The sequence below is a fragment of the Nyctereutes procyonoides genome, unplaced genomic scaffold (assembly GCF_905146905.1).
Source record: "Nyctereutes procyonoides isolate TBG_1078 unplaced genomic scaffold, NYPRO_anot_genome, whole genome shotgun sequence".
In the NCBI taxonomy this organism is placed as follows: Eukaryota; Metazoa; Chordata; class Mammalia; order Carnivora; family Canidae; genus Nyctereutes; species Nyctereutes procyonoides.
Window position 1 is genome coordinate 65,944,818 of NW_026575146.1, and position 16,322 is coordinate 65,961,139.

At 57.8% G+C, this 16,322-nt stretch overlaps 3 protein-coding genes across 4 annotated transcripts; 2 read left to right on the top strand and 1 right to left on the bottom strand.

The window, feature by feature from the left end:
* The first annotated feature begins 1,119 nt into the window (after positions 1–1,119).
* On the top strand, positions 1,120–4,436 carry UBE2M (ubiquitin conjugating enzyme E2 M). Its single transcript, XM_055311680.1, has 6 exons — positions 1,120–1,853; positions 3,036–3,130; positions 3,259–3,297; positions 3,408–3,511; positions 3,772–3,835; positions 3,922–4,436. The coding sequence occupies exons 1-6, from the start codon at positions 1,745–1,747 to the stop codon at positions 4,060–4,062; spliced, it is 552 nt and encodes a 183-aa protein (XP_055167655.1). The 5' UTR covers positions 1,120–1,744; the 3' UTR covers positions 4,063–4,436.
* Positions 4,437–5,010: 574 nt separating this feature from the next.
* CHMP2A (charged multivesicular body protein 2A) lies at positions 5,011–7,947 on the top strand. Of its 2 annotated transcripts, none has more exons than XM_055311678.1 (6): positions 5,011–5,191; positions 5,977–6,193; positions 7,074–7,253; positions 7,338–7,468; positions 7,559–7,620; positions 7,736–7,947. In XM_055311678.1, exons 2-6 carry the CDS (start codon positions 6,026–6,028, stop codon positions 7,861–7,863), a joined length of 669 nt encoding a protein of 222 aa, XP_055167653.1. In that variant the 5' UTR covers positions 5,011–5,191; positions 5,977–6,025; the 3' UTR covers positions 7,864–7,947. The 2 variants fall into 2 exon arrangements, with proteins under 2 accessions (XP_055167653.1, XP_055167654.1); XM_055311679.1 differs by having other exon boundaries at positions 5,014–5,191; positions 5,981–6,193.
* A 691-nt stretch (positions 7,948–8,638) lies between these two features.
* On the bottom strand, positions 8,639–14,903 carry TRIM28 (tripartite motif containing 28). Its single transcript, XM_055311864.1, has 17 exons — positions 14,267–14,903; positions 13,814–13,926; positions 13,481–13,613; positions 11,751–11,886; positions 11,559–11,675; positions 11,365–11,479; positions 11,065–11,211; positions 10,851–10,965; positions 10,661–10,767; positions 10,527–10,563; positions 10,400–10,445; positions 10,067–10,319; positions 9,666–9,985; positions 9,462–9,585; positions 9,297–9,383; positions 9,086–9,223; positions 8,639–8,988 (listed from the first exon to the last, which is right to left on the bottom strand). Exons 1-17 carry the CDS (start codon positions 14,601–14,603, stop codon positions 8,812–8,814), a joined length of 2,502 nt encoding a protein of 833 aa, XP_055167839.1. The 5' UTR covers positions 14,604–14,903; the 3' UTR covers positions 8,639–8,811.
* Between the last annotated feature and the right edge of the window lie 1,419 nt (positions 14,904–16,322).

Here is a 16,322-nt window from a genome sequence, read left to right on the forward strand (position 1 = left end):
GGTGGCATTGTGAATGGAAGGGCCTAAAGAGGGAGCAGTTGCAGAGACACGGCTGCGATCAGTCCGTGGAGCCCAGGGACCTCAGTGGTACCCGAAGACCCACAGGGTAGGGCCTCTAAGGAGGCTGGGGCCAGCCCAAGATCTGAAAAGGTGGAGATGACTCCCTGAAGCGAGGATACGGGTCGAGATGGACGCCAGGTCGGGTCTGAGAAGGCGCAGGGCATGGAACGGCCACTCCCCCGAGGGGAGGACTGCGAGCCTGGGCAGAGGTCGACGGCTGAGAGGACCCCGTGAGCACCCCTGCCCAGCCCCAGCGCCGGCCCAACCGGACCGCCAAAACTACTTGTTCCACAACGCTCCAGGTGATGACGGCAGGTGGCCTCAGAGACAGACGGGGACGTACAGCGGGAGCCGCACTGGGTCGCAGAGGTGCTGAGACTGAGCACCGGCCGCACCCACCCACTGAGTGCGGTGCCGCGCTGCTCACCCGCCCGACCGTTTCCATGGCGACAGCCGGACGTCATAGAACCGCCCCCCGCGGCGTCCTCCCGCCCTCCGAGGCACGCTGAGCTGTGTGCGATCGTTGTGGAGGCTGGCCACACAGCGGAAGATCGCAAAGCGTGTCCGCTGGGTCTCGGGACCTGCTTCGAGAGGGTCCCCGCCCCACGTCCCATCTAGTGTCCACCCATGTAATCTCCCAAAGTGCTTACTACTCTCTAACACAATACACGTTTTATTTACTAGTTTACCTCATCCAGAATCTCCGCGAGCCAGTTGCGTTTGCGATGGGACATCGAGGTTGCTCGACCCCGCACTCTCTGAGTAAAGGCTACGGCCTCTCCGGGCTCTGGCCCGCCGTAATCACCTTGCCTCTGTGACCTCCAGGGGCAAGGACCTCATGTGACCCACCCCCACCACAATCTGCAAGGGTGGGCTGCCTACGAAGTGACCATCAACTGCCCTACTTAAAGATGGCAGTGGCACCGCCATTGACTGGACCCGCGAGCGTCCCCGGAAATGACCGCGGGACAGGCGGCACAAACGGAAATACCCGAGTCCAGCCGAAAAAGTCCGAATATTAAGACCTATTGCTGAGCAACGCGGGGCGGGGGTGGCGGCGGCCGTGGCGGCGGCGGCCGTGGCTGCGGCGGCGGCGGCGGGCGGCGGCGGCCGCTGCTTCGGCGCAGGCGCATAGCGCAGGCCGGGCGAGAAGAGCCGAAGAGTGCAAGCGGCGGAAATATCCGAAGCGGTGGGGCGTCCGAGGCCGTTGCGGACCTCTGCACCGAAGCCGCTGCTGCCGCGGAAGCCGAGCCTCTTCTAGTACACGGCAGCCGCCACCGCGGCCGCCGCCTCCTCCTTCCCCTCGAGCCGCAGCCCCTCGCGGTGGGAGCAAGTGAACAGACAAGCGGCGCGGCCGCAGCTGGGCCTGAGGGGACCTAAGCTGGCGAGGGGGAGGAGGAAGCGGTTGGGTGGGGGCGGGGCCGAGCGGGCCCGAGAATAGCCGAGTCGGCCCGAGCGCCGCCGAGCGAGCCCGAGGCGCCGGGCCAGGCCAGAGCCGGACTACGGGAGCCGACGCGGGCCGCGCGGTGGGCGCGGAGCGGCGCGGCAGGCCGGGCGGGCGGCAGGAGCAGCGGAGGAGGCCGCGAAGGCGGGTTCGAGTGGCGGAGGCGGCGCAGGCGGCGGCAGGGGGCCGGGTGGCCGGGGTCCCGGGCCCCGCAGCGGCGGCAGCGGCGGCGGCGGCAGGATGATCAAGCTGTTCTCGCTGAAGCAGCAGAAGAAGGAGGAGGAGTCGGCGGGCGGCACCAAGGGCAGCAGCAAGAAGGCGTCGGCTGCGCAGCTGCGGATCCAGAAGGGTAGGGGGTCGGGGGATGGGGGTGGGGGTCGGAAGTCAGCGGCTGGGATGGGGTGATGTAGGAGTCTGGAGTGAGTTAATGCAGTCACCGGGGGGTCAGAGATGTGGCCGCAAATGTGGAGGTTAGAGGTTAGGGCCTGGGTTTCGGTGTGATGGGGGATCAGGGGTGAGTAACGCAGTCACCGAGGGGTCAGAGATGGGGGGCCGAATGTGGGGCACTTACAAGACTCGGAAAGCCAGGCATCTTGCATTGGGGACCAAGAATCAGAGAGTCAGGCAATGGAAGGCGAGTAGGAAGCTGGGGACTCCACAGAGTATGAGAACATGGGTGATAGGCAGAGGAGATTGGATAGTGGGGGCCAAGGATTGGAGATAGGAGTAGGAGAGGATTTAGTGAAGTATATTGGGGTCATTGGGAATCAGAGTGAGATGGAGTGAAGTAAGTTTTGGGCACTGCGATTTGTGGGTCTGGGGGGGTCACATGGCAATTTGGTGTTTGGGGTGACACGTGGAGGAGGGAAGAACAGTGTGTGCTGGGGACTGGAGATGGGGTAGGGTTAATTTAGACTAACATGCTGGGTGCTGGGAATCTTAGAGGCAATGTTTAGAGGGGGTACAGGAATGGGAATTCACATGTCTGAGGGTTGGATGGGTACCTGAATTTAGGATGACAAGCAGAGGAGAGGAGGAATGGTGGGGACAGCATTGGTTAGGGGCAGGGTCCTTGGATTTGGGTGGTCAGGTGGGGACCAGCAATGTCTACTAGAAAATGGAGGTCATGGCTGGGGATCCTGGTGTTTGGGGTAGTTGTAGGCTCTTGGGGGGCCACACAGGGGTGGGAGTATTTGGGGGCTGGGGGGTTGGGTACGCAGCTGCTGGACGCTGAGACTTTAGGCTGTGGATTCGGAAGAGTTGGAACTTATCCTGGGCCGGGAGCTAGAGCATAACCACAGTTTACAATTCATGTTTGAGGTGTGCTGTGGATCTAGAAGAGCCTGCCTGGAGACTAGAAAGCAGAAAGAGTAGGGAGAGGGTTGGGTGTGTGGGGCACAGCCCAGGACAGAGCCCTGAGGGTCCTGGAGGAGGCCATGGGTGCTCTCCTGGCACCTGCACCTCCTAATGCCCTTGTCTTTCCATCTCCCTTTCCCTCTCGTCGTTCCCCTTCTTTGCTATGCAAACCCAGACATAAACGAGCTAAACCTGCCCAAGACGTGTGACATCAGCTTCTCAGATCCAGACGATCTCCTCAACTTCAAGCTGGTTATCTGTCCTGATGAGGTAAGGGTACACTTAGTTGGACTCCGAGGCATGGGCCAAGGGAGCTGGGAGAGCACTTTGAGTTGGGAGACTTAGTTTACCTGCCAGGCGCTGATGATGTCCTAACACTTTCTTCTTTCTCTTCGCAGGGCTTCTACAAGAGTGGGAAGTTTGTATTCAGTTTTAAGGTGAGTCCCAGGTGGGCAGGGATACATCCGTGGCTGAGGAGGCAACAGCTGAGGCCCCAGCCAGGCACTGCTGGGGCACTTTTATATCTTCTCTCCCTTCTTGGAGCCAGGTGGGCCAGGGTTACCCACATGACCCCCCCAAGGTGAAGTGTGAGACGATGGTCTATCACCCCAACATTGACCTCGAGGGCAATGTCTGCCTCAACATCCTCAGGTGAGGGCTGTGACTTTGGATTGCACAAGTCTCTGTCCCTTCCTTCCCTATTGTGGTCTGTGGTCCTCTCTCTTCATCTCCATATTTTCTTCCTCAAGTCTTGACCTTAGCTTTCTCCCTGGCCTGTCCTGCTGTGCGCCCTCCTCCTAGCCTCTCAACATCTGTACTGTCCCGTGCCCTGGAGCTGACTTGTTCAGTCCCAGCAGGCTCTGTGTTGGCCATCCACTCACCAGCCCCTGACCTTGATTCTCCCTCCACAGAGAGGACTGGAAGCCAGTCCTTACGATAAACTCCATAATTTATGGCCTGCAGTATCTCTTCTTGGTGAGTAGGGGTAGGTGGGGAAGGCTGGGGAAGATTGGCCCTTTCTGCTTTAAGGGCCTGTTGACCCCCACCTATACCGGCCACAGGAGCCCAACCCCGAAGACCCACTGAACAAGGAGGCCGCCGAGGTCCTGCAGAACAACCGGCGGCTGTTTGAGCAGAATGTGCAGCGCTCCATGCGGGGTGGCTATATTGGCTCCACCTACTTCGAGCGCTGCCTGAAATAGGGTTTGCGCACACCCACCCCTGCCAGGGCCACCAGCCCCGGCGTCCCCTGCAAATATTTATTGGGGGCCACAGGTGGGGGGCATGGGTGGCCGGTGGGGGAATCCCATGCCCTGACCTTGCCTCCCCTCCCTGCCACCCGCTCCTAGTTATTATTTTTTTTTTAAACCACCATGTGATTAAGGTCGGCGCTGCCTCCGACCCACTCAGCAATGGGAAATGAATTGGCTTGTCTAGCCCCCAGCTGGGTGCTGTCCAGCCCCCCACTCTGGGCTCTGGGGTGGGTGGCCAAGGGGACTGGGTGGCTGGGGCTCGGGCACCCTACCCCTCCACCACTGGAGGTCCCACCAGGCTATTAAAGGGGAATGTTACTGCATGGCTTCTGCCTCTTACTTCTGTGGGATTGGGAGGGGCAGGTCATATACACCAGCAAGAGTGGTGGGAGATATGTGGTCACAGGTGGCACTAGGACACCCCTCAGCAGGCTACCCAGTTCCTGGAGCAGCCTTGGGGGTAAAAGGGGGCAGGAATACCTCAGCCTCAGGCTGGGTGGGATGAATCCCAGTCTGGGACCAATGAGGGGCGGGATCCAGTAACCACTTGCTTCCTGCTTGGTAAACCAGTATAAAGGAAAGTCCATGCCACCTCCAGTTCTGCCCCCTTCTGCCATGGTTGGGCCCACCAAGGAACCCTCCCTGGTGTCACCAGGTGCCTGAGATCCAGAAATGGAAATGCCATGGTCCGTCGGATGGGCTGGGCCATCTGGTGGGTGCGGCGGTGGGATGGGGTGGCTGGGTGGAAGGTGCCCAAAGATGCACCAACCCAACGAGGTCCAGGATCCCAGGCCTGGGTCGTCCTGGAACCTGTGGAACACCGTCAAGCAGGCTCTGGAGAGACGGAAGCTGGCGCGCATGCGCCTGGATGCGTGCCTGCTCCAGGAGGCGTGCGCACGCGCGCTCTTGTCCCCGCCCATCGCTCCGAGTGCCGGTGGAGCGTGTGACGTCAGACCACTTCTTCCGGAAACGGCGGCGGCAGAAAGAACCGAGGGGCTATCGTTGGTGGGCGCGCCCGAGGATCCAAGGAGAGAGGAGCGTAACCCGGAAGCGGAAGCGGGTTCCCGTCCCAGCTACGGTGAGTGGCCCCTGCCGGGCCGCGGGTCCCGGGTGGGTGCGTGGGCGACGGCAGACGAGGGCTTCTTCGCCGGGATGTCGACTGCCTCGCCCATCCCTGACACCCTGGCCTCATCTAGCCACTTTGCTCTCTGGGCGCGGGCCTCCCAACACCCTCCAGGTTTTGTCCTGGGTGAACCAGGCGCCCCAACACCCACCATCCCGTTCCTGGACCCCACTCTTCCAGATCTACAGAACTCCCTAGCGTCTATCATGTCTTTAGTGTACTGGGTGCCCAGACGCCCTGCAACCATATTATTCGTACCCAGGTTCCCTCCCCACTCAGGGACCCCCAAATCCGAATGGCATTCATACGTTCTGAAGCTTCAGAACCCCTATATCCACTTTGTTCTTGGTACTCAGGTTGTCCACCTGCCTTGCCATCCCATGGGGCCCCCACAATTCCCGTCCTTGGAGCTCAGGGTCCCAAATGCCCCAGCATCCTCACACATCACCTCCATTGTGAGCCTGTCAGACTCCAAGGCCTCTGGGCTGGAGAGGCAGGCTGAAGCCTTGAACTTCCTTGGGGGCTCTATGAAGGGATGGGGTGGGTATGTTGTGGATGACTTTCAAATCTTGCTGCCCCCACTTCTGTGGAATAATTTCAGTGTTCCTGGCTGCGTTTTAGCCTTCTATTAAGGTTTCCTTCTTCCTGCTTAACCCCTTCACATTTTGCACCACCCTGCCAATATACATTGTGACCCTGGCTCTGCTTCTGCTTTTTCTGGGCCCCATACCACTTCACAGCTAGGCTTCACACCACTTGTCACAGGCCCATTAGTGGGCTACTGCTATCATGGACCTGTTGTTTGGGCGCCGGAAGACACCAGAGGAGCTGCTGAGGCAGAACCAGCGGGCCCTGAACCGTGCCATGCGAGAGTTGGACCGTGAACGACAGAAGCTAGAGACCCAGGAGAAGAAAATCATCGCAGACATCAAGAAGATGGCCAAGCAGGGCCAGATGGTGAGCTCAGCTGGGCACAGGTTGGGACACAGGATCAGGGGCTATAGTTGGGTCAGATACTGCTATAACTATAGAGCATGACAGGACACCAACAGGTGCCTTGAGAGAAATTAAGGGCAAATATGGGGCTTCCCTATTTTTGGGGATCCAGAAAGGCTCTTCCCAGGAGGGGACGCCAGAGCCACAAACCTTAAGTAATGAGGAGTGAGCCTGTGAAGATCCAAACTACCAGTGTGTCAAACAGATGAGGAACCACATGTTCCATGAGGGAGTTATAGTGAATTCAGAGTAGATGGTAGGCCACACAAGTTGAAATCCTGGGCCACAGTGGGAAGTGAGTCAAAGAGTTTAATTTTAATGCAAGAGAGATGTAGCCCAGAATACACTGTGACCTGAACGTCAGTAAAAGAATGGGGATAGCCTGAACCAGTAGGGAGCAGAACCTATGACAGTTTGAACCTGAGCAGCTAGGTTGAAGAGGTTCCATTTCCCGAAATAGACAAGGCAAGGCAAGCATTTGGGAAGTCAAAAGCTGAGCTATGGATCGATTCATTTGGGGTAGAGCTTGAGGTGTGAGACTTTGTGAGATGGAGAGAGAGGCACTCTTCAGCCAGGATAGAAGTTCAGAAATAGGCATTTTAAGAGAGTGACTCTAGATATGGAGGGAAAAGGGTTCCTATGTGGAGTCAGCACAGCCTTCCTTCCAGCACCTATGGGTTAGAGAGGTCAGAGTACAGAGGAGCCTGTGGAGTCATGACCCAAGAAGCATGAGGATGAGGTTGGGAGGAGGGAGGGGCCAGTGAACACTGGGTTAAGCCACATGTAAATATCTGAAAGCATCTTCCTTGGCCCATCCCTGCCACATTTGTGCACTCCTCAGGACGCCGTGCGTATCATGGCAAAAGACCTGGTGCGCACTCGGCGTTATGTGCGTAAATTTGTGTTGATGCGGGCCAACATCCAGGCGGTGTCCCTGAAGATCCAGACACTGAAGTCCAACAACTCAATGGCACAAGCTATGAAGGGGGTCACCAAAGCCATGGGCACCATGAACAGACAGGTACGCCTCTCCCAAGCATCCCCCCCACCCCACCCCTCCCACCAACTAATCCCCAACTAACCCTCCCCCCCACCTCACTTCCAGCTAAAGTTGCCTCAGATCCAGAAGATCATGATGGAATTTGAGCGGCAGGCCGAGATCATGGACATGAAGGAGGAAATGATGAATGATGCCATTGATGATGCCATGGGTGATGAGGAAGATGAAGAGGAGAGGTTAGGGGACACCAGGTGTGGGAAGGGTGGGGATGGATGCCGGGTCCTCAAACATAACCAGGCCCTCATAAACTTCTTCTCTCTCCCAAGTGACGCTGTTGTATCCCAGGTCCTGGATGAGCTGGGATTGAGCCTGACAGACGAGCTGTCAAGTGAGTGCGCACAATTTTGGGCCCTGCCCCACCCAACAGTCCAGACAAAACCCGACCCCTCCCCCACAGCATTATTCCCTTCTACAGGAGCTCTCCTAACCCCCACTCTCTGTAGACCTCCCCTCCACCGGAGGCTCACTCAGTGTGGCTGCCAGTGGGAAGAAAGCAGAGGCTGCAGCCTCAGCCCTAGTAGATGCCGACGCAGACCTGGAGGAGCGGCTCAAGAATCTGCGGAGGGACTAATCACCCTATACTACCATGAGTGGGAGGTGGGCAATGGATGCCCAGTTTTGCTGTACTACTTCTGTAATAAAAGATTGGACACTAGTTCCTAGGTCTGTGTGACTGACCGGACATGGGCCAGGCTGGGGTCCCTTGGCAGAGGTCACATACAGGGTTTAGTAAAGGGGCAGTTGACACGTGGCCAAAGGCCAAGTACCAGAGTTGTTGGGATATAAGAAAAGGTAGGCTGGATTGCCTCCCAGTTTGTGGCAGGAATTGACAGGTCATCTCCACGATGTTCAGGGTTTGGGAGCTGAAGGTCATCTGTGAGCTCTGCTTCCATACCACTCCCAAAGCCTCCAATGCCTTGGCCTATCAGTGCCTATCACCTCCAAAACAGTTGGGTTCCCAGATACCCTGAAGTCTGAGCTCATCTGCCAGGAATCCTCAGCCCACCCACACTGTGGTGCCATCTGATGAGAAATGGTTACACCCAAGTCCAGGAAGTACTCAGAAAGAATGACCACCATGCAGCTGTGTATTTGGGGCTACACCCTGCCTGCCCATTACCACCTACAGGGGCACCCAAAAGCCTACAGCATGTGTACCATGCAACCCTCCCACCTACCCAAGACACTGGAAGGGCCCAAGGGGGATGCTCTTCCCTACTCCCCAGACACCAAAATGGCTCAATGGTTCAGGAGTGCCCCACACCTACTCCATCTACCAGGGCATGGTGAGGGAACTGCAGAGACCAAGCCCTAGGACCACTTCCCCCACCACCAAAGGCCTGAGGAACTGTGGTGAAGTTTTTATTAAATCCACATAAGTAAAAACCATATTGTGAGGGGTTGGGGGATGGGGCCACCAAGAAGTAGGAGCCAGGCCACCAGAGGGGGAGGTAGGGGGAAGGGAATTTGACAGGACAGAGAACAGAGCCAGGCCGGGTTGGCCTGAGAGGCCACAGACTCAGGGGCCATCACCAGGACCACTGGATAGCTCCTGGGCACTCAGGCCAGCACCAGGCAGGCTCAGGGGGGGGGGCTCCACCAGCACAGCTGAGAACTTGGTGTCACCAAAGGCCTCGTTCATGCGAGTCTCGAAGAAGCGCTGCAGGCCGATGATGGACTGCACGTCTGCCTTGTCCTGAGCCGGGCAGATTGCAGTGGATGGATCCTAACTCTCCCTCCTCCCATCTCCCCTAACCCTACCCCCCTCCCAACCCTATTCTCCCCAAGCTCACCTCTGTCAGCTTGTTGAACTGCTTAAACATGCGGCCCACATCCTGGGCAAACTCCTGGGGGGAACTATATGGGGGTGACAACTTCTCCTGGAGACGGGCACGGATCAGGGTCAGGTCCAGGGTGCCACCAGGCTGATCCTGTAGACAGACCCCACAGGCTGAAAGTGAGGCCTGGCAGTCCCTCCCACCCTCTCTAAGTCCTAAGACTCACCAGGGAGAAAGTAGAGTCAGTAGCCAGCTGGTGCAAAGGTCGGCAGGGCTCATGACAGAATAGGGCCAGCAAGACACGCTCACACTTCTATGAACAAGACCGAGAACAGAGTCAGGGGGGTAGGACTATTGAGCTACTCCTAAGGGAATAGGCCTCCACCCTCACCTGCTGGTTAGCTGGCGAGAGCTTGGCCACCACACCGGTGCTATCACCACTGTCCAGGCTCAGGCTGCCATCTTCCTCTTTCAGATCGGGTAGTACATGGCAGAGAGAGCAACTCCACTCCTCCCTGGATGGAAGGAGAATGAGGAGCTGCAAAGAACCTGGCCCAGCCCTCCACCCTGCACAGACCCCACACAAGCCTCGCACCCTGGGACATCCTGCAGGGCAGGCAGGTGGCAGTCCAGGTGGAAGCAGAACTCGCACTGGTTGCACATGACTAGATCCCCTGGCTTCTGGCAGACACGGCAGATGGTGGCACTGTCATCCAGGGCACCTGGACCACCAGCTGGGGCTGAAGTGCCCTCTGGAGCCACTACTTCTAGACCTGAACTGGTGCTGCCACTGGGTGAGGCCAGGCGGGGGCCCTCGGCACCAGGGCCCTCCGCCAGAGCCATCAGCACAGGCTTGGTCTCAGGACCCTCCGTGGCAACAGGCGGAGCTCCAATGGCAGCTTCTGTCTCTTCCTCCTACAAGGATGTAATAGGTGTTAAGCAGGGTGCAGACCTGGGTGCTCATTTCCTACTCACAGTCACTTGAGACAGGCTCACCTTGACAATGGCCATGCCAGGTAGTGGTGGGGCCCCAGGGGCCCCGGGTGGAGCAGATCCAGGCTGTCCAGCAGCAGCAGCTGCAGCACCACGCTCAATAACAATGAGATTGTAATCCTCAGTGGTGCTGCCTGGGAAGACCTTGAAAACTGGTGGCTGGCTATCAGCCGTGAGATCCAGGTCTAGGCGCTCGAGGCTCACCCGTGGCACCTTGCGCATGAGGCCACTCACCTCGCCCTCACCTGAGCGGGACCTGTGGGTACAGGGGCAGTGTGGTGTTAGGACACCCATCCCTTTGCCCATCTGGCTCCACAAAAGGATAGCCAAACTCACCGCTTTACACCTGACACATGGGGCTCTGCACTCGAATAAGGATCGTCTGCTCAGAAAATACAGAAAGAGATAGTAGATTAGGGATAGACCTAGAGCACTGAAGCTCTCCCACCTACAGGGTACTTACCTGAGCCAAAGCCATAGCCTTCCTGTACCTCCATGGGCTGTGGGTAAAGCAGGTGGACCTCAGTGGGCAGGTGTCCCATAGGACCCCATGCCCCCACCCTCCCCAGCCCATGATTCCCCCCCTCCCCTGCTCACCTGGCTACTGCCAGAGCCCTGCTTGCTCAAGGGCCCTGGAGCCCGAGGAGGGGCCATGGACGTAGGGCCTGTTGAGTTGGTGCCAGGACGCTCTGCCACAATCTTGCCTGCAAAAATGAGATAAAAATCAGCTTAAGACCCAGTGTCTGGAGCGATAGCAATATTCAGCGGGATAAAGAAAAGGACAAACCAAAAGCCTCTGCACTCTTGGTCCAGGCATTAAGGTCCCATTGAAATTTCATCTCGCCATGTGGCTCTACAGGGTCCACAATCATCTTGAGGGCCCGATGCAGCTGGAAGTAGATCTGGAGATAGAGCAGTGCATGAACACACAGCAAACAAGGCTGCAGGGTACTGAGTGGCACCTGCCTGGAACCCACCACTGGATGCCCACCAGCACACACCAGCTTCTTGGAGAGCAGCAGGGCCGTATTGTTGTCACTCTCCAGAGCCCAAGAGGCAAAGCGCAGGATGTGTTCCTGGTGCTTCTGGATCTTGGTCATGGTCCAGTGTTGTCGTTCCAGGCGCTCCTGCTGCCCCTCAGTCACCTTCTACAGGTAGACAAAGAAATCAAGGAAAGAAGACACCAAAGATGGCATCAACAGCCAGCAGAGAATGCCAGTCCCCAAGATCCGACTACCACAGATGGGGTCAGCAGCCAGCAGATGGGACCCAGAATCCCTCCCCCCTCAAACAGGGTATACCTGAGCATCATTGACCAGCACACGGCCCCGCTTGTTCAGCTCCTTCATGATCTGCAAAATGGCCATTTTGACATCTACCTGCACACGCTTCTGTACGTCAGACACCTGGCGGATCCTGGGAGGCAGAGTGAACCAAGTCAAGAAGGTGATCCCCCAGAACTGCGCCCAACTACGGCCCTGGCATCCACACTTACGAGCTGCGAACCTCCTTGGTGTTCTTCTGCAGTGTTGCATGCTTATCCCCAAGGCGCTTCACCAGCGAGGCCAGGAGCTTGCGCTGGTTCCTCACTGCATCCTCCAGAAACTGGTATCTGAGGACAGACAGAAGTGGGCCTGGGTGCTGAACCATGCTAACAGATAAACCCACCAGCATCCTCAGTACTCACTGGTGGTCCTTGTGGGCATTGAGCTGGCAGTCCCGGCAGGTGAGGGTGTCACAGCTCTCACAGAACAGCACAAGGGGCTCGTGCTTGTGCACATTGCAGTACACCGTGCGCTCACCGTCCCTTGATTTGGCTGGCCCTGGAGAAGAGAAACCATGAGGCTAAAGCTCATCCTCAGCCATCTCCAACTCAAGTAGAAGACAGAACTTGAGGCCTCGCTTCCTGCCTGTCCTGCAACCCTGGGCTGTCTGCTGGGAAAACTCAAAGCCCTGCAGCAGTGGCTAGGGTAAAGCACAGGCCTGTAAACCTAAATCTTTCCTCTCAAAATCTTCAGCCCAAACCTGACCCAGAAAATCACTCCTCCTTCTAGCTACTGATATTGACAACAAAATCTGAAGACTTTGGCAGAGACCTTCCTCTTACTATTCCCTCTACTAGAACCTTCCCAAATGGATACTCAGGAGAGCTCTTCCACCTTGAAAAGCACCACTGGCTCCACTACTCCACTCCACTCGCAGTAGGTTCTGTCCAGCAGAGGAAGGCACTCTGGCTACTGTGCCATCCAAGCACATAAAATGTTTGCTTGCTGGCGTAGACAAAAGCAAATCAGAAACTGGAGACACTATTCAAGCACAGCTTCCTTAGAAGCCATACTTTGGTGGTCTACCCTCTCGAGTAAAAAGAAATGCACAAACCGCTTACAACCCATAGACCTACAAAGGATCCATGCCTTGCAAAGCCTTCTCAGAAGAGGTGAAATGTCAGACCAAATCCCTCACAAAGGTGTCAGAACCCCTCTTCTGAGGGGAGAGTCCTGGTACTTAGAGTAATACCACCTAAAGACCAATATACTACCTCACCCCCAACCTGTCACCATCATTAAAAAGCTGCTTGAGACAATCTATCCCTCTTTCCTACCCAATCCCATTTACAACCTGGCTGTATCATCCCAGCCCAAAACACACGACTTTGAGATACAAATCAGCCAGACCATGGATCCCCTAATACTGCCGCCTCCTGTACTCTGCCCTTTGCCTTAAGCCAGGACCTCCTACAAATCCCTGCTCTTCGCTCCTGGCTCCTGATTCCTCGTGCCCCCACAACCACCATCTCCATTCTTATTTTCCTGCCAATGCTCTGCTCTAGGACTGAGAAGCCACAATGTAACTACCAAAAGGCGACCCACAGAGTGTTCTGGAACCAAAAAACAGGATAAACTCAGAAAGATCCCAAGCCCTTTTCTTTGCCACTACCAGCGTCTACAGGAGTCTCTTAATACCTACCTGAGTGAAACACTCTCTAAATACCTACCTGAGCTGAACATGTATAACCCAAAGTTCTAAGACTCTCCATAATGCTCTTCAGGGCCTGTGCAACTTAAACACAGTGGCTCAGAGGTCTCATTTCCCCCTACAGAACCATAACAAGTTGCCAGGGAACCCCAGTCCAGCCCCTCCACTACTGGGGCTTATCCCCTGTGTGCTGCGGGGGGAGGGGCCTGATGAGCTTGCCTGAACCCTCACTGCACCCCCCTCACACTTCTGTGGTCATTTCCCTCCCACTAGACCCACACACCTGAGCCCCAGCATCCCCATTTTTTAATTCTGCCCTCAGACCCTTCTGGAGGTACGCTGTTAAAGCTCCTTGGGACCCATCCATCATCAATAACCAGCACCATAAACAGTTAAGAACATATGCAAGATAATCAAGGCTTTCTGCTCTGCCTTGCATACCAGTGGAGCGTACGGTGTGGTCCTTGGTGTACTTCACCCGCTGGTGTGCTTCCACACACGTCTCACACAGTGGCTCAGAGCACTCCACACAGTAGCTGGTGGCAGGGGCATTATCCTCACAGCTAGTGCAGCACTAATGGGCAAAAGCAGAGTGAGAAGAGGCAAAAACGCCAAATAGATCCATGTCTACACCCCAGATAACACAACCTAAGCAAAGTGTTGCCTTCACCTAACCTATACAGTCTGCCGAAACACTTGTAGTATGAGAAGAACAAAGTCTGGAACTGATTACATGTATTGAGGCCTCCTAGGGGTTGCTAGGGCAGGACATACCTGATTTGCATCCTGGGAGTCTGTGGCAGCCTTGCTGCCACTGTCACGCATAAAGTAATTCTCCACAATGTCTTTGGAGAAGCATTGCTGCTTGCACACAGGACAGTCGACCACTGCCAAAAACAAACAAAATAATGAGATTATGAGCTCACAGCCAAGTCGTAACCCATCCCCCCATTGAGCCCAACCTTCATCCCAAAGAAGGCCAAATCCTCTCATTAGGGAGCAGAAACCAAACCCTTCTTTCATCGAACTTGCAGCATATGAGCTCACGCCCAGGACAGAACCCGCTGCCCATACTCGACCTGGCCAACTACTATCCGCGTCCCTATCCTCTCGCTCAGGCGATCCCCCGCCATCGTCACGCTGGGAACAGACCCCCAATCCCGACGCCGAGTGGGGATCAAAGCCTGTGGGGTGGGGGGATGGGCTGCCCCGACCGACCGTACTCACCGGCGCCGTCACCCGCTGCACCGCCATCCCCCGAGCTGTTGGCGGCGGGCGCCGGGGGCCCGAGGCAGGCACTGCAAGCCGAATGCAGGCAGGGCAGCAAGCGCGGCTCCCTCTCGGGGCGCAGGCGCTCCCGGCACACACCGCAGTGCTCCAGCAGCTCCAGCGCCTCGCCGCCGCCCCCCGCGGGCGACGAGGCCGAAGCCGAGGCCGAGGCCGAGGCCGCGGCCGACGAGGCGGCGGCGCGCTTTTCGCCGCCAGCCGAGCCCTCACCCGGGCCCGGGCTGCCCGAGGCGGCTGCCGCCGCCGCCGCGGAGGCCGCCGCCGCCGAGGCCGCCATTCACACGCCGCCGGGGGCGCCCAGGGGGGAGGAGGGGCGCGGGGCCCGCCGCGCAGGCGCAGACGCACTCGCCGCCAACGGCTGGGCCGCTGCCGCCGCGAGGCCAAGCGCCGCCACGCGCCTCCTGGGCTACTGCCCGCTGCGCGCGGGGCGCTGTCAAAGCCCGGCCGGCAGCCGCCCGCTAGCCTCCCGCCGACGACGACCGCGATCCCTCTTTAGAGGCCGCCCAGACACCGCGCCACACGCCACGCGAACAACCGCTCACCCGCGCGCCCGCTCTCAGAAAGAGCCGCGGCCGAGGGGCGGGACAGAAATAACTGGCGCCGACGCCGCCGCGCAAGCGCGTTGGGCGTCTTGCGCCCGGGGGCGGGGCCCGGGCTAGCCGCCCCGAGCAAGGACGCGAATACGCAAGCGCCTGAGCCGGGTCTTCCCACCTCCGCCTCCACCACCTCGGCGCCGCCTGTGCGGCAGGGGCGGAACTATTGATATCACCGCCGCAACATTGTACTCGGGCGGGGCGCGCGCACCTTTACATGCGCTTGCTCCCCCTCTAGTCCCAGCCCCTGACCGCGGTCCTGCGCAGGCGATTTGGCAGTCCAGGCCGCCACCTCAATCCCCGCCCCTTAGGCCAAGGCCAAAGAAGTCTCCAGTCTTGGCGTCTGCCAGTGCTGGGGAGAAAGGCTGCGTTCAGAGAGAGGCCGAGAGTCCCCTTCCCACTTCTAAGCCAAGTGGTTGACTTTTGGGTTTTAATCGCTTTATTGTTTAGCTTGCAAGCACTAAAACCTGCCTAAAGCAAACAGATTCCAAGGGGCTACAGAGCAGCGAGTCCTGTGAAATCCCGCCTGGCCCCCCAAGCGCCCCCTTCCCATCTTTTAGGCAACGGCTGCGCTGACTTGGATGCTTTTCCAGGTGGGCGAACCGAATGAACAGCAACAGTGGAGGAATTCTAAGGAAGGAAGCAGGGTCTGTGTAGGGAAAACCCTATCAGAGGGAGGAAGCAAGATCCGTAAGAGAATGAGGCAGCATCTATGCGGGGGCCTGGGGGTGGAGGGGCGGAGGAGTTTCTGTCTGGGGGAGGAAGCAGAATGTCTGGGGATAATTCTGTCAGATGGGGAGAATGAGGCCTTTGAGGGGTGGAAGGAACCCTGTTTGAGAGAACCATGGCCTTTTTGTGGGAATCCTGTCTGAGGAGGAAGCAGTCTGTGGCGAGAATCCTGGGTGCTAGGCAGGGTCGGGGGTGTTGGGGGGTGCGGGAGGGAGAGAAGCTGGGTCTGAGCTGGGAAAAAGGGCCTACGGTGGAGGCCGAAAGATCCCTGTTTGATCCTGTTTGAGATGGAGCAGTCTGGGAGGGGATCGTGTTTGAGGCAAGAAGAAAGCTGGAGGGATGGATGCCTCGGAGCTGGTCCTTGGAGTGGCCCTTGAGCCCTTTTGCAGGGCTCCTGGTGCTGAGATCTCTAGCTCAGAACAAGGCTAAAGGGGGCGGGGAGGGGGCGGCGGTCAGCTTTTGAGAGGATGCAGAGAACATGCTGGCTGGCAAGTCTGGCCCCAGGACCCTACTCCGTGACTCTGGGTTCAAACATAAAACCGTGGGCAGAGCAAGGCGCCCACGCGTGGTGGCAGTGGAGGCGCGTCTGGCCCTACTGGGCGGGGTGTGGCCTTTGTTCCCGGAGGGAGTTGGGGGGCTGTGGGGCTTTGTCTCTGTGCCTGCCTTTGTTCCAG

Bases quoted from the DNA above. Each gene is read 5' to 3' on its own strand.
- CHMP2A (XM_055311678.1), top strand. From the start codon at position 6,026: ATGGACCTGTTGTTTGGGCGCCGGAAGACACCAGAGGAGCTGCTGAGG. The intron at 7,254-7,337 runs GTACGCCTCTCC...CCTCACTTCCAG, and splicing joins TGGGCACCATGAACAGACAG to CTAAAGTTGCCTCAGATCCA. The intron at 7,469-7,558 runs GTTAGGGGACAC...CTCTCTCCCAAG, and splicing joins GAGGAAGATGAAGAGGAGAG to TGACGCTGTTGTATCCCAGG.
- UBE2M (XM_055311680.1), top strand. From the start codon at position 1,745: ATGATCAAGCTGTTCTCGCTGAAGCAGCAGAAGAAGGAGGAGGAGTCG. The intron at 3,298-3,407 runs GTGAGTCCCAGG...TCTTGGAGCCAG, and splicing joins AGTTTGTATTCAGTTTTAAG to GTGGGCCAGGGTTACCCACA. The intron at 3,512-3,771 runs GTGAGGGCTGTG...CTCCCTCCACAG, and splicing joins GTCTGCCTCAACATCCTCAG to AGAGGACTGGAAGCCAGTCC.
- TRIM28 (XM_055311864.1), bottom strand. From the start codon at position 14,603: ATGGCGGCCTCGGCGGCGGCGGCCTCCGCGGCGGCGGCGGCAGCCGCC. The intron at 11,887-13,480 runs GTATGCAAGGCA...TCTCTTCTCCAG, and splicing joins CCACACCGTACGCTCCACTG to GGCCAGCCAAATCAAGGGAC. The intron at 9,986-10,066 runs GTGAGCCTGTCT...ACATCCTTGTAG, and splicing joins CTGGCATGGCCATTGTCAAG to GAGGAAGAGACAGAAGCTGC.